The 15,203-nt window shown below is 39.2% G+C and overlaps 1 protein-coding gene across 3 annotated transcripts in view; it reads right to left on the bottom strand.

Annotated features, from left to right (window-relative positions):
- Positions 1-15,203, bottom strand: part of LOC134208776 (E3 ubiquitin-protein ligase AMFR-like) — a 170,533-nt gene that overhangs the window by 102,379 nt on the left and 52,951 nt on the right. For 2 of the 3 annotated variants that reach the window (XM_062684707.1, XM_062684705.1), the window contains exon 2: positions 12,004-12,730. In XM_062684707.1, the coding sequence (XP_062540691.1) occupies positions 12,004-12,495 (492 nt within the window). In that variant the 5' untranslated portion in view covers positions 12,496-12,730. Of the gene's footprint in view, positions 1-12,003; positions 12,731-12,893; positions 13,049-15,203 lie in introns of those variants that run through there. The other variant, XM_062684706.1, reaches the window with a different exon arrangement.

Raw genomic sequence — 15,203 nt, forward strand, 5'->3', positions numbered from 1 at the left:
AATAGAAAGAGAGATGAAAATAGAAAATGGAAGATCCATGAAGTACGTCACGCGAAAATGGCAATTTGAACCCTTCGTCATGCTTTTTATATAAGTTCCCTAATTTTTTGTATGATTCGTCATTTTTCTAGAAAACCCACTTTACATTTGCAGCGTGACGTACTTTGAAAATGACCCAAGACTAAACATTAAAAACTGGCAGCAAAATAAAATTTCCATAAAGAACTAGAAATTTTGTATTAAAAATTAAGAAATTGCCAATAATGAAATCAGTGTATAAGCGATAAGTAAATAAAACGTTTCCACTAATAATGCAAAATTTCCATAAACATTACAAAATTTTCCACAAAACAAAAATAAAGAAGCAATTTTAAAAGCAAAACTGCAATTATAAAAGAAAAATTTTTCATAAACAAATCAAAATGTTCTATTGGAGCAAACACAAAATTTCCATAAATTAATCGATTGTAATTGCTAGACAAAACTGTCCACAGAATAAATGTTTTTTTTTTCATAAAAAATTACAAACTTTCCACAAAATAATCAATAAAGAGCAATAAAAAACAAGAAAATTTTCAAAAATAAGAATCTTCCGTGAAAATTTTGAAGAACCAATGGAATATCCGTAGAACTTCCCGATTGATATGCCCAAAACATCTCGTTGAAACTACAGATCATTTTTCGTGAAAATACCTACCAACGATTTTTTTTTCTAAGAAAGACGCAGAGGGGAAATCGTTGAAATCCAAAGAATTTTTTTCGTTAAAATACTGAATAAGCTTCCGTTAAAATTTGGGGAAAAAATCGGTGGAAACTCTGAAGAATTGAAATGCACTTTCCCGCACATTTCACTAGATTATTCCAAAGAATTTCACGTCAAAAATTGAAAAAAAAGCTCGTACTAATTTCAAAGAACTTTTTGTGCAAAGTCTAAATAATTTCCTAAGGAAATTCCGAATAATTTTCCGTAGAAATTTCTGAACATTTCCAGTTGCATTCCAAAGAATTTCTTGTTGAAATCAAATTTTTGAACGGTGCAGGGTCGTTTGGCCGAAAGACATTCGACCGGAAACCATTTGACCGAGGGTCACAAAGTCAAAAGTTGTTCGGTCGAATATGTGATTTGATCGAGCAAATCATTGGGCTGAATCTCATCTGGCCGAAAGTTATTTGACCGAAATAGACATACGGCCGAAAATGTCGTTCAGCCAAACAGGTCGTTCAACAAAAAAAGTCGATTGGCCGAATCGGTCATTTGGCCGGATATGCCGTTTGGCCGAAATGGTTATTTGACAGACATTTGCTTGAAAATGCCATTTGGCTTAAATGAACATACCGACAAATAGTCGGTCGGCACAACTTAGCTTAGCTTAGCTTAGACTGACTGCACATATTTATGGTTGCTACACCGCTACAGGATCAGTGACATTGCACAATGAATCAATTGAATGTTTAACTGGGAGCAGTTACAACCTTCTGTCTGTGCAAGTTTCAGTGACCCAAACAATATAATGATCAATAATGGCGCCGGCCACGTCCTTACAGTCAGGTAGGGAGCGAGAAGGAAAGTTAGTAGGTGATTTTTGCTGCTCAAAGACCGTGTTTACCTCTGCGTCTCCACAAAAATCACAGGAAGGATGGTTTGTTAGTGGGAGGGAGAACAAATGGTCGGTCGGCACAAGTGGTCATTTACCGCTATAAGTGTAAACCACTATAGTATCGTACACAATAGACGTAAAAGGAAGGGAAGAATCTAAGATTGTAAGACTGAGCATGTATGCTCGATGAGCTACAGCTCCTCGATGAGCCTTCGCCTCCACTTAATTCGATCCTGGGCCAATCTCTTCCAGTCGCCATGAACGTTATGCTTCCTCAGGCCCTCTTCTACTGCAAAAGCCATCGTGTACGAAGCTTACGGCCTCTTCCGGGTTCACCATTGAATATTCTTTTCACTTGACACTCTTTCGGCAAACGAACAACGTGTCCAGCCTACAGTAGTTTGCCGTGTTGTATAAGCTATCCAGCCCTTTATACACCTGGGATAACTCGTGATTCATGCGACGCCACCAGATGCCATTCTCCTGTTTACCACCGCGTATTTTCCGCAGCACCTTACGATCGAATAATCTGAACGCTCTCCGATCAGCCTCCTTTAACGTACATGTTTGATGGTCGTATAAAGCCACCGAAAGAATCAAAGCAGTGAACAGCTCAACAGTGCATGAGCATGAGCATGAGCATGAGCATGATTGACCGCCCACGGTTGCTACTCCGTTATTGCCAGGTCAGCTGTAATTACACAGAGAACCAACAGATGATGTTTGGGACTAACTTCATCTTCAATGTGTAAGAACTGGTGACCCCAAATTAAGCAATACCAGCGCCGGCCGTGTCCGAATGCAGGTCAATTAGGGAATGGGTAGGAAAATGTTGACGTGATACTCGCTTTGGTAGAAGCCGACGAGTCATCTGCACTTCCACGAGAAATCACTGGGATGTTGGATATATTGGGAAGGGAGTGTGGCGGGGTTCGTTTTGGTAAACGGTATGCCGGGTGTAGCGTGTAGTTTTATCGAGGTGTAACAAAATCACAATCGAACGCGCACTAATTAATTGACTTATCGACCGCACAAAGCAGAACACAATAGTACGATAATCGCGCGATCGTTCTGCGTGCTATTAGGAACACAATCGGACGCGCACTAAACTTGCCAATTAATTTACTTATTGGCACAACGCAGAACAAAATATTTCGATGATCGCGCGACCGTTCTGCATGCAAAAGGAAACAAGATTAGACGCGCATTTTCAAACATGTAATTTTTACTGACATAGACTATAAACCGAATTGAAACAACATAAGTTCATGTAATATTGACCGATGCACTATCTTTTACAACTATAAACAAGATAATACTTTAGTTGATTAGCCCGATTAGAGTCACACGGCGAACACTGTTATGAACACTTATTTGATCAGAAAAAGCATTCCATGCATATCCCCACATTAAATAATAATGAATGCAGACCTCCTATAGTACTAAAAAATCAATTAGTAACAACCAACATCATGGGATCAACCATCACCAATAGAATGATTTCGCATGAGTCCTGCTCCAATATTTGGAAAGTGACAATAAATGTTAATTCCACCCTTTCCATTTAATAACAGTTTTTGCACGTTTTTGAATTGTTACTTAATGATTGTCTAATGTCCCATTCATGCTGCTGCATTGATAGTTAGCAAAACACTGCATATGACCAAGCATCAAGTGATTTAGATTTTTGGTATTATAAACTCACTAATTCTTGTTCGGTTAACTCCTACCAATCCACCCAGCGGCGACGGTGCCCCTCTCGTGCATTACAAAATAGATAATAAACCCATTAGAATGGTTTCAAATAGTACAGAAAGGTGAATAAGTTATAAGTGCCGAAATGACGCTTTTATATATTATAATATTATAATGCCACATCCGTTCCTTTACGTTCAGTTCCTAAAGATAGATGAGGAATCTGATAGCCGATACATTGAACTGACAGAGTATCGATTTATGGCGTTGTAAAGATGGTTATGAATTGTATATCCTATGTATATAATGTGCATAGCAATTATACAGTGAATTTAATAGATTTAGCTAACATTGATGCGCTGGTGCATTTCATGTGCCATCTTCTGTAGGATAAGATTGTTTTAAAGATATTTCACTAGTTTGAACTTAAATAGGGGACGATGCCATATTGTTTGATTTTCATAAAATAATAGAATGTTCTAGTTTGCTGCTGAAAACTATCCGAATAATATGATGGTTATTGGTTGGTATGACATTCAGACTATAACTTGCACGATCGTTACAATAGCTTGGACCGTGATATAGTGTCAATTTGTTTGGGAACACAATATGTGGCCGAGGTTCATGATGTTTAGTGTTATAGAAGTGGGATGAGGTTGGTTTATTTGTGTGCTAGACCTATTGAATTAGCGCTAGTATTCAATGACAGTTTTGAACGTGTCGAGCAACCCACTCCAAGAGTATATTTTGTTCAAAACTCCTTCCCAATAAACATAATGATAAACACTATATAAAATATATCCCGTGCGCCAATAAGAGACTTCCCACCTCCCAGTCTGGAGACGGCTAGTTTAAATCGTGGTCCGGCCCAGGATGGTACGGATATTATTAAAAGATCTCACCAAATTTTCGCGTGCTCGTTGCTCGTTGTCCACGAAAGCAGAAGACAACACCTGCTACCACTGGTATTCCAGTGAGCCGTCGTTTCGCTATTGTGTGCGTTTTCAATCTTCACTAAACACAATTCACTATAGAAAAAAAAATCACACTTTTATTCTTCCACTGAACTTTTTTTCTAAACAAGCTTTTTCCCTGCCGAATAAAAAAAGAGACAGAAAAATCAGACAGCCAGAAACGAAAACACGATCGCATTCGTTCAATGCTTGCTGCGATCTCCAAAGCAGTGAACAGCTCAACAGTGTCAAAAAAGGGAAATATAAAAAAATAGAGAAGTATATTTTTGCATATAAAAAAGTGTAAGTGATCGATCAATAATTGTCAAACGATCAGTGAAATCTACTTTTATGTTTTACGGAAAGCAATCAATAATCCTTCTAGTGGTACAACCAAATGGTATTCTACCATATCACCCCCCCCCCCCATTTTTTTTTTAAATATGCTGTTGTCTACCAAACCTCCTTCCCGCTCCCACACAAACTTATATGATACCATTTTTTTGTCACTAAAAGATCCTTTTCTATAGTGTCAACATTACCGTTCACGTTGAAGGTGTTTTTGCGATGTAGTCTGCAAGTTCCAAATGACCGTCGAGCCAATCGCCAGCCAGTTTTTCGGGAAATAAAAATACCAGAGTATAGTTAGTAAAAATTGTAAAATGACACATAAACAGAGAATTTCCTTTAGAATATATAAACAAGGTTATCGTGAAAAATTGATTTTTTTTTCAGTCAAGTTGGTACTAAATGGAATGATAATTTTCGGTTTGTTTTTAACCATTTTTAACCAAAATAATAATTAAGTTTGCAGCATTTCAAATACTAAATATGACATTTAAACCTTTTAAGCAGTGTTTAATTGGTACGATTTGTGATTCCAATGTCTGTCGTCAAAGCAACGAGGCCCTAACCGAATATTTGTTTGACTGAATATGCCAAATGGCAAAAAAAAATTAACGACTTGCTTCTCCCAGATTAACACACCGATGAAGCTCACTTTGGATTCGGAGGCGATCAAGAAGGACTAGATGACCAGACAAACAAACAGGACATCTACAATTGTGATTATATTGATGCTTTGCTGAACATTCATCATCAAAAGCCCATTCCGTTCAATTGTTTCGCTTTTGCCTGCTCTACACTATGTAGTTTGTTCCAAGTCCGAATGTGTGGGAGGTTTTAGACAACTAGGGGAACTGTTTCATTTTCCATCTCACTAAACATATATTCATCTTATCGCAAAACAAAGAAATACAGCACCATTCTCGTTGCTTCTTTTTGCTATACGTGCTCACTACTGATAAAAATCACAAAAATAAGAAACGAATCAAATTCGTTTTCATTGCTTTGCTTTTTGATGGGATGGAAATAGGAGCTATGAGATAAAGTGCCGAACCGTTCCCCTACTTGTCACTCATGTCTTTCAGCAACTGAGTACGCACAAACCATCGTTGGGTCATAATTATGTTCCCACAAAATATAACTTTGTCTGTTACTGAAGAATGGAAATTAACCCCTTTTTCCTGATGTCAGTGGGTGTCAGGCCATTAGGCCGAAGGTCATTAGGCCGAATGGCCATTAGGTCGAATTAGCAAAAAAAAGCAAAAAGTAAAAATGAGAAGTTAATTTTTCACCTCACCCCTTCTTCCTTCTCCTTTTTTGTATCTTCCTTTTTCTCAGTACATTCAAAGTTAATTGCCTATATGCCGGGTATTAAGCCACCCGGAGTGGAAATTAATTACTATGTCTGAAACTTGATTAGGGGAAGTGGGGGTAGCACGCCCATAGGGGTTAAAACGCGCCACCACTGAATAAGGTTAAATATCCCCATTTTGATTATTTTCAATAGTCTATACGATAAAGCAATGAAAAATATTGCCATTGGATACATATATTTCATGATTTTTCTCTAGTTATACATGAAAAACTCGAAAAAACGATTTTTGCGTGTTTTGATGCAATTCTAGCTTGGTGGAATTTAGTCTTTCTGTCGCTGTTATACATTGATAAATTAATAATTGAGCCATGAGCCATGCTGCTTACTCGTGTTCTTTATGTTCCACACGAAATCGTCGTCAAAAATGGTTTTAAAACGATTTTATGGGCCTTCAAACTTCTGAGGTCGGTGTGGGGCATTACGCCCATGCTCATTTCGTATGACCGAAACAGCTGAAACATTCGGTTAATTGCCTTAATGTAGGCAATTAAAATAAAAAACAGTACGATAAGCACATGCGCGTTTTAACCCATCCACTGGCGCATCTCACCCCGCATGGTTTCAAAATCATTTTTTTTCGGGTGCTTTTTAAAAATCAAATTTCTGTGCAATAAAATGGACAATTAGATATCTGTTATCAGTAGTCGGTCGCAGATATGCTGTTCTTCAGTATGCGCTGATGAAAACTGGCTGAAATGGTGGTTTTCATTGATAAAAATGGCATTTTCCTTAACGTGGGCGTCCTACCCCCAGTTCCCCTATGCATATGTACAACATGTGATAGATTTAGTTCGGAAAAGGTATTGGAGGGTAACCGCCCCTTCGGTGGGGTTTGATCCAACGACCCCAGTTCGCATGACAGGTGCTTTCCCTACTAAGCTACGAAGGACCTCCGTCGTCCACCGCAGCTTAGCGGGTACTGATGAAACCAAATTCCCAGCACCAGGTACCAGCCGATCTCTCGGAATACATTTTCAGAACTAACTCTCTCAAATGTATTTTTGTACACATGTCAACCAAGTAGGATGAGTATTTAGTATTGTCCGGCTCCTACACACTTGCTTCATCAGCAACGGCGCTCAATGAAGTGGGGTTGTGTGAGGTTGTGCCAGTTTGGTCGTCAGATCCCAACACGACCACACAAGCGAAGGGAGATCGCCACTCGAGATCAGTACATTCAAAGTTAATTGCCTATATGCCGGGTATTAAGCCACCCGGAAATTAATTACTATGTCTGAAACTTGATTATGCATATGTACAACATGTGATAGATTTAGTTCGGAAAAGGTATTGGAGGGTAACCGCCCCTTCGGTGGGGTTTGATCCCACGACCCCAGTTCGCATGACAGGTGCTTTCCCTACTAAGCTACGAAGGACCTCCGTCGTCCACCGCAGCTTAGCGGGTACTGATGAAACCAAACTGACGACGGAGGTCCTTCTTTATCCCTTCATTCTTCTTGTTTCTTTGTTTTTTCTTCTTCCTTTTTGCCTTTCTCGTACAACAAAGTTGAACCAGAAGGCTTCAATTTCACTCCAAAAGTCATATTTTTAAAATAGGCTTGGAGACCCATAGTGTTATATACCAATCGACTCAGCTCGAAAAACTGAGCAAATGTCTGACTGTGTGTGTGTGTGTGTAGCCCCGGGATTTTTTTATTGTTAAACACGTTTCATATAGAAGGACTTGACCGATTCGAGTGCAACTAGTTTCATTCGACGGAGAAACTTTCCTAGTTGGACACTATTGTTTTGTTTGCTTATAACTCATTCGATTTGAATAATATTTCTATTTTTCTTTTAACAAATACGCTGTTTACATGCACACTTTAAGTCATTAATCAATTTAGCCATGACGCAATCCATTACTCTCATAATAATTGCTTAAAAATTACTCAATTATTGAGTAATTTACAAGCAGCGTGATAGAGTTGCATCAAATATTTTAACCGCCAAGATGTAGGCAATTAGCACAGCATTTACAACATTAATTCGAATCCAACATATCGAATCGAGAAAGGCATAATCACCACTTGGGGATAAATTTGGGTTTTCTTTTTCCTTTTTCCTTCTTCCTTCTCCTTTTTCCTTCTTCCTTCTCCTTTTTCCTTCTTCCTTCTTCCTCTTCTTTCTTTCTCTTCATTCTCCATTTTTCCTCTTTCTTTTTTTCTTTTCCCCACTTTTCTTTTTTCTTCTTTTTTCTTTTTTATTCCTTCTTTTTTCTTCCTTTTTCTTTCTTCTGTCTTTCTCCTTCCCTCAGCCTTCCCTTTTTTTTCTTCTTTCTTCCTTCTTCCTTCTTCCATCTTGCTTCTTTCTCCTTCCTTTCTCCTTCCTTTCTCCTTCCTTTCTCCTTCCTTTCTCCTTCCTTTCTCCTTCCTTTCTCCTTCCTTCCATTTCTTTTTCCTTTTACTTCTCTTCTTCCTTCTTCCTTATTCTTTCTTTTTTCTTCCTTCTTCCTTCTTCCTTTTTCCTTCTTCCTTCTTCCTTCTTCTTCATTCTTCCTTCTTCAATCCTCCTTCTTCCTTCTTCATTCCTTCTTCTTCTTTCTTCTTTCTTACTTCTTCCTTCATCCTGCTTACTTCCTACTGCTTCCTTCTTCCTTCATCCTGCATCCTTCTTCCTTCTGCCTTCACCCTTCTTCCTTTTTTCTTCTTCCTACCTTCTTCTTCTTTCTTCCTTCTTTCTTCTTTCTTCTTTACTCCGTTTTCTTTCTTTCTTCTTCCTTCTTCCTTCTTTCTTCTTCCCTCTTCATTCTTCCTTCTTTTTTCTTTCTTTTTACTTCTTTCCTCCGTTTTCTTCCTTTCCTTCTCCCGTTTCCTTTCTTTCTTATCCCTTCTTCATTCTTCTTTCTTCTTTCCTCCGTTTTCTTCGTTCCTTCTCCCGTTTTCTTTCTTTCTTTTTCCTTCTTCCTTTTTTCTTCTTCCTTCTCCCTGCTTCCTCCTTTTTTTTCTTCTTCCATTCTACTTTTTCTTCACTTCGCACTACTCACTTCTCACTCCCCAGTTCTCATTCAGCCTAATGGCCATTCGGCCTAATGACCATTCGGCCTAATGACCCAGCATCATGACAGTGAGGGCTCCTGGTTCAGTAGAAGTGTCGGTCATCGACTTCAACTATATGCATAATTAGGAACGCTTTGATCACCGCGTGACTTTATCGAAATTAATTTATTGGCTGTTTTCGGTGATAATTATACTACTCAAAGCGAAAGGGAGTAGATGAAAGTAATGAAGATACAGATTCGATTGACACCGCAAACAAACGGTGTCTACTCCCTTTTGCTTTGAGTAGTATAATTATCACAAAAAAAAAGTCAATAAATTAATTTCGATAAAGTCACGCTGTGCTCAAAGCTTTCCTAATTATAGAATCCAATTGGCGAAAAAGAATAAGATTCAATTTGGGCAAAGCATGGGCTTGCGAAAGTTATGCGTGAAGAGATGTTGCCCGCTCTTTTATGAATCTCTGAAAATATGCCACGAACCAATAGAACTGTTTACGCTTGCCGAACAGCACATTAGCAGGTTGAAATCGATGTTATTTTGCCTGTCTTTGTACAATGATCACCACGTCACTATCCAAGCCGTTCCTGAGTGGACGTTAGGCAGAATAACAGCGATTTGCTTGTTCTCTCATATGGCCCTCTGCTAATCTTCAGTTTCTATTCATTTCACACTAGCCGCTCGCTTGCGGTGTCAATCGAATCTGTATCTTCATTACTTTCACCTGAGCAACACAAGTTAGACTAAAATAGTTGCTTCGGAGATGGATTTTCAGTCTTGACAAAATCAAAACACTGTTATTTAATCTTGTCCAACGTTTCGGTCCGTTTGGGACCTTCCTCAGGGACTCAATTCTTACAGGTGAGTCCCTTAAGAATTGAGTCCCTGAGGAAGGCTCCAAACGGACCGAAACGTTGGACAAGATTAAATAACAGTGTTTTGATTTTGTTCAGACTGAAAAGCGATCTCCGAAGCATTAAACTACAGTCGAAATTAATAGTTTATTAAAATAGTTGCAGCAACTTGACTGTGACTTAATCTGGTCACATATCAGTTGCAGTCACCTATGTGGAAAATGTGTGCCGCAAGGGCATCTACTCCCTTTCGCTTTGAGTAGTATAATTATCACCGAAAAAAGCCAATAACTTAGTTTCGATTTCAACTATATGCGTTTGACGTTCTCTGCCACAAATTTTGATCTGTAGCTTTTGTCACTGTTGAGTGTTGACCCTTCTGTTCCATCATCAATGGGGCATTCTATGTCCAAGATACTAGGACATCCGTTCGTCGGAATAGAATGTATCCTCAATAGGAGCTCGCATGTATGTAGGCTCACTTTTTTCCTTATATCTTTATTATAGTGATTCTTTAATTTATATAAAGTTCATCACTTAAAACGCTCACATTTAATATGTATAGCGTTTTTTCTTTTGAGAACCCTATTAGCGGACGTATCTACTCATTCATTATATACGATCGCGAAGCTTTGACTTACCATATCATTAATACCTATATTTTCCAAAACTTCTACATGGTAGGAAGTTCCTTCTCGTACAAGTCCGATGTAAATAGCGTTAGTGGATGACCCATCACACTAATCCATTTTATTTTACATGATGCCAGCATTTCTTTTGTAACATTAGTCAACACCATCTCACGGGTATGGATTTCTAGATTACCAGTAGATGTCCTGTAATCTACAGTTTTCGAACGCAGTTTATTTTCTTGCAACTATTGCAATGATATGGAAATGCTAATATCATCTTCCAAACTTTGACGTACATGTTCATGATAGCATTAGAGGCGAAAGTATAGAATTGATAGTTCCGTTAGGATACGGCAGGCATGAAGAATGTTTTTATAGAAGTCGATTTGAAAGCGAGCGGAGGGCAATATTTGTGATGACACATATCACACGACCTTCCTTCTGCCAAGCTCCCGTATGAAGGAGGAGGGAAGAATATCAGTGTGGAAGCTGATATATCTTCACTGGCAAAAGGAAGGTGGTTTGACTTTGACTCGTCGATAGCAAATCCTTCCGCACGCAATGGCATATGAGCAAGTTGGAACACCTAGTTTTGAGCAAAGTAAGACACCCTAGCTGCACTAACCTACAATGTACCACGCGCCTCCATGCACTATCGATCCATCCTAGTATGTTAATCAGACGACGCATGGTGCGTTTTTCACAGAGCCAGTTAAGAGGCGTTTTGCCTCCATGAGCTCTCTGGCAACAGAATAGGTATCACTATTTTTACTAAATGTGAATATCATCAGTGTCATTGAAATTTTGTACAATTTTGAAATCATCAACTAGCAATGCTTTTAAACTATGGTAAACAATTGTATTTACACATCATGCCTTTCTCAAATATTGCCGGCCGGTACCTAGATAGCGTGTTCCTCCGTACCTTGAAAGTTGGAAGCTCGCAAATAAAAACCGTGACTTTCAATTTTGTAGCCCTGGTCATTCCTTTTGATTTACGAAATTCCTCGACCAAGAACTTCATTAGAGAACGTTCTGACGGAAACATGTACTTTCTGCATGAACACGCATCCTAGACGGTATACATAAGGAAAATCTTGCGGTTTATTCTATCGAACGATCGCTCCATACCCGCTGAAGGTTGCTTTGGCTTGTTTCGTTATTTTGCGGCAGTCATTCAGGCATATAGACATGAAGGATATGTTATGAACAAATCAGCAAAACGTGTTAAGTGTACTGGAGCGAACGGATTTTCATTGATTGTTAACGCAAAGACAGGATAGTGATCAAGTCATTTTTGTATTTAGTTAATTTTTAGTTTTTTTTTTTAGGATGGATAATTTAACTGAATCTAAATAAATTACATCAGCCAAATATGAAATAGTTCGCTGACGCTAATGCTATTGACGCGACAGATGATAAATTATACTTGCTAGACAATCAGTTTGCAATTGATAATGGGGTTGTTACTAGCACAAAACTTTAAATAAAGAAGACAGGAGTTTAACGAGCATTTCTAAAATATTCCATAGACAAAAAATATAATACTCACCCAAATACAGATCGGCTCGCTACCCATGAACGACGCAATGTCTTTGAGTTGTGCCCCGATCGTTCGGGAGTCGTTCGCTGTCGATTGTTCCAACAGCTCTGCTTCCTGTTCCATCATTTTCTTCAAATCAGCATCTGTCGCTGCTAGGATTTTCTCTTCAAGATCATTGATCTCCTTCACCGATAGCAGCGCATCAATCTTGTTCCCTCCATTCCCCACAGCTGCAGCACCAGCTCCAGCAGGAGCGTTCCCAGCCGCCCCTACCACAGCCGCAGCTGCTGACACTTCCGATGCCACGGTCCCGGCCAACCCGCCCGCACTTGGAGTCACTGCTCCCGTTGTGACCAGAGTGGCATTGCTTTGCTGCCGCCAGAATGGATCACTAGTCACATTTACTGCGTAATACAGGCACAGCGACACCAACAAAACACTGGCACTGGTGTAGATTCTGATGCTGGGCAGCGGAATCGATCCATTCAATACGACCGGCATTTTCACTCCCGTACACCGTAATCACTCAAAACCCGTACCCGAAGGTTAACTATCAGTGATCGACTGACACAATATTTCGACGCGATACGAACTCAGCTAGTCGCACTTCAATCCGACAACGATCTCACATTCGACAACACGCTCGGCTCTATGGATTCACCACTTAGCTCTGGGCACATCTTTTTTTCCACTGAATAATTAACTTGTCGATAATCAGCATAACCACTTCACATCCCTGCAATGGAAGACCATAAAAATGTGATTTAAGCAATTAGTATTCTTAGTTAAATAATGTGTGTACGGTTTGCAAAGCATATTCGGAATCGTTTGGCAACTTGAGTGCTATTGGTCGGTTGTTTCGGGACTAAAATCAACAGGAAAAGCAAACATGAACTTACTGCAAACAGTTTTTCAATTCTGGCTCCGTTGGTGGTTCCCTAATTCTTGTTCTTAGCATGTCTTAAATACCACAAAAATATTTGATGTTATGCTATTTAAATAAAGTGTTTCTATTCGACATATCTCTTCATGCACGACATACACGGCGACGACAACAATTGCTACTTCGAAGATAGCATATACCAGAGAACAACTGACGTCTATAGGCTGACCACTGCTTCACTATCTAGACCATCCTCCATTATCTGCTAACAGTTTGCGAATGCGATGGTCTGATTCTTTTTACTCGCGACTGAAGCCAAACGGTAAATATGCCGCAGAGGTACAGCATGCTCGAGAGTAGTGCGGTTTGAAGGCATCGCACCAACCAACGAGGAATAATAAAAAGTTATTTGGGGCCACTTTACGATTCGGGTGCACACAATTTTGTGGGAAATGCAATCCTTTTTTGATAATCTTTTTTTTTATTTGTGAGAGAAAAGTAGTCTTTCCTAAATAATGTACACCAGAGTAGCTTTTACGCGTTTTTTTTGGAATCGTCCGAAAGACCCTGTCTTTTTTGTCTTAAGACTTTCAAGATTTTTGACAAATTATTGGGGTACTGAAATGCGTATTTATGGAACGCATCGTATGGACAATGTTGGACATAGTTTATCTACAAAAGGCAACTATTTTAATAGCGGGGGTTAAAAGCAAAGGGGTGTTAGTGACATTTTGGTTAAAATTGAGTTGACTACAGCAAAACAAGCTTTGGTTTTCGAGCTTTGCGGCAATATGTTGATATGATATAGTTTGTACTAGAAATACTAGAATAAGAGATCGGCGAAGACGCCATCTTGTTTCCAATCGAACCGTCAAAAGCGGTTCCATTTCGACTTGTTTACTTTTTGCACCCATAAGAAGCAAGCAAAAAGTTCAAGTGCTGCCAGTATCATTTTCACGATTTCATGCATTTTCATACGTTGCCATTTCGACAGTTTTCACTCCGCCGGTCTCTGCTTAAAGGGATGCTAGTTTGTACGATGTTTATTAAAAATTTAAAAATTCACAGATAATTAGTAATTTTTGAACTCCATACAATTTGTATGAAGTGATAAAATATTGAAAAACTTAGCACCCATTTTCTCAAAACTAACTTTTTGTCACTTACACCCCTTTGCGTTTGACGCCCTCAATTATAGAACGATCACACTTCTAGAAATCAGTTGCAAGTAGGCTGTGCATTTAAACGTATGGTTTTATTTTCGCGTGACTTTTTCCCAAGTTGTCGGCGCCGAATGAACCGAAATTCGGCTGATCTAAAAAAAATCGTCTGCTCGATGTAGATTTAATTCACGCTAGCTTTCATCTATTCATTGAGCGAGTGAAATTGTATTACCGGCTCTTAATTCCTAACGAAAACTCTACGCAATTTCCATCAACATTGTGAGTCATCCTGTTTTTGACGGCAATTGAGTAAAATTTGCGTGAGAATGAAAGAGGAGGTAATACAATTTTACTAAGCCACAGAGTACCGTTTTGGCTCAAATTCCAAACATGGCTTATATCCCGAACACTCGCTTTCAAATGGCCATTTTGGCGTTATTTGTGTAATTTTCTCTATAAAAGCTTGAACTCTTTTGCCGTCTGATCCTCAGTATGGAAAACCAATGCAAACTTTAGTTTTAGGGCGCTAAAATGGAATATGAGTCATGTTCGGGATTTGAGTCAAAACGGTAGATGAAAGTTAGAGTGTTCGCTAATTTGTTTTTGGTTCGTTTTCGTTGTCGCACTCAATCTTGCATCCCGATCTGTGGAAGCTGATCACTCGGGGACTAAAGTGCATCTTTCGCCTCTGCCAAGCCAAGGTAATGCCAAGCATTATTAGTACTAAACGCATGATGTTTCTGGCAGAAAGTCTCTCAAAGTCGTGCTGCGTGGCTTCGACAGCTTGAAAGACCTGAAACTCTAGAGGACAGCGGTATCAAGTCTTCAAACATCTACATAATCGAAAAAGCATGATAAATCCAAAGCTGTTCATGATCAGTTATACCTCGTACATCTTAAGCACGGTTAAACCAGCTTCAAGAACCAAACTAAATAAATAAAGCTACAAGAACCTCAAGCAGATCAAGTATATCCAGGTACATGCCGGTGCATCGAGATGTTACCCAGTGCGTATATTGTTTCCGTATTGGTTTTGGATCTCGGAACTCTTTCTTGAACCCTCAATGCACCCAATGCGGCGGTGACCAAAGAGTCAAAGAATGCGTTCAGATGGAAGAAGAGTATCCCAAGTGCGTGGGGACAAGTATCGGCCCACCACGATG

Source organism: Armigeres subalbatus, chromosome 2 (genome assembly GCF_024139115.2).
Source record: "Armigeres subalbatus isolate Guangzhou_Male chromosome 2, GZ_Asu_2, whole genome shotgun sequence".
Lineage (NCBI taxonomy): Eukaryota > Metazoa > Arthropoda > Insecta > Diptera > Culicidae > Armigeres > Armigeres subalbatus.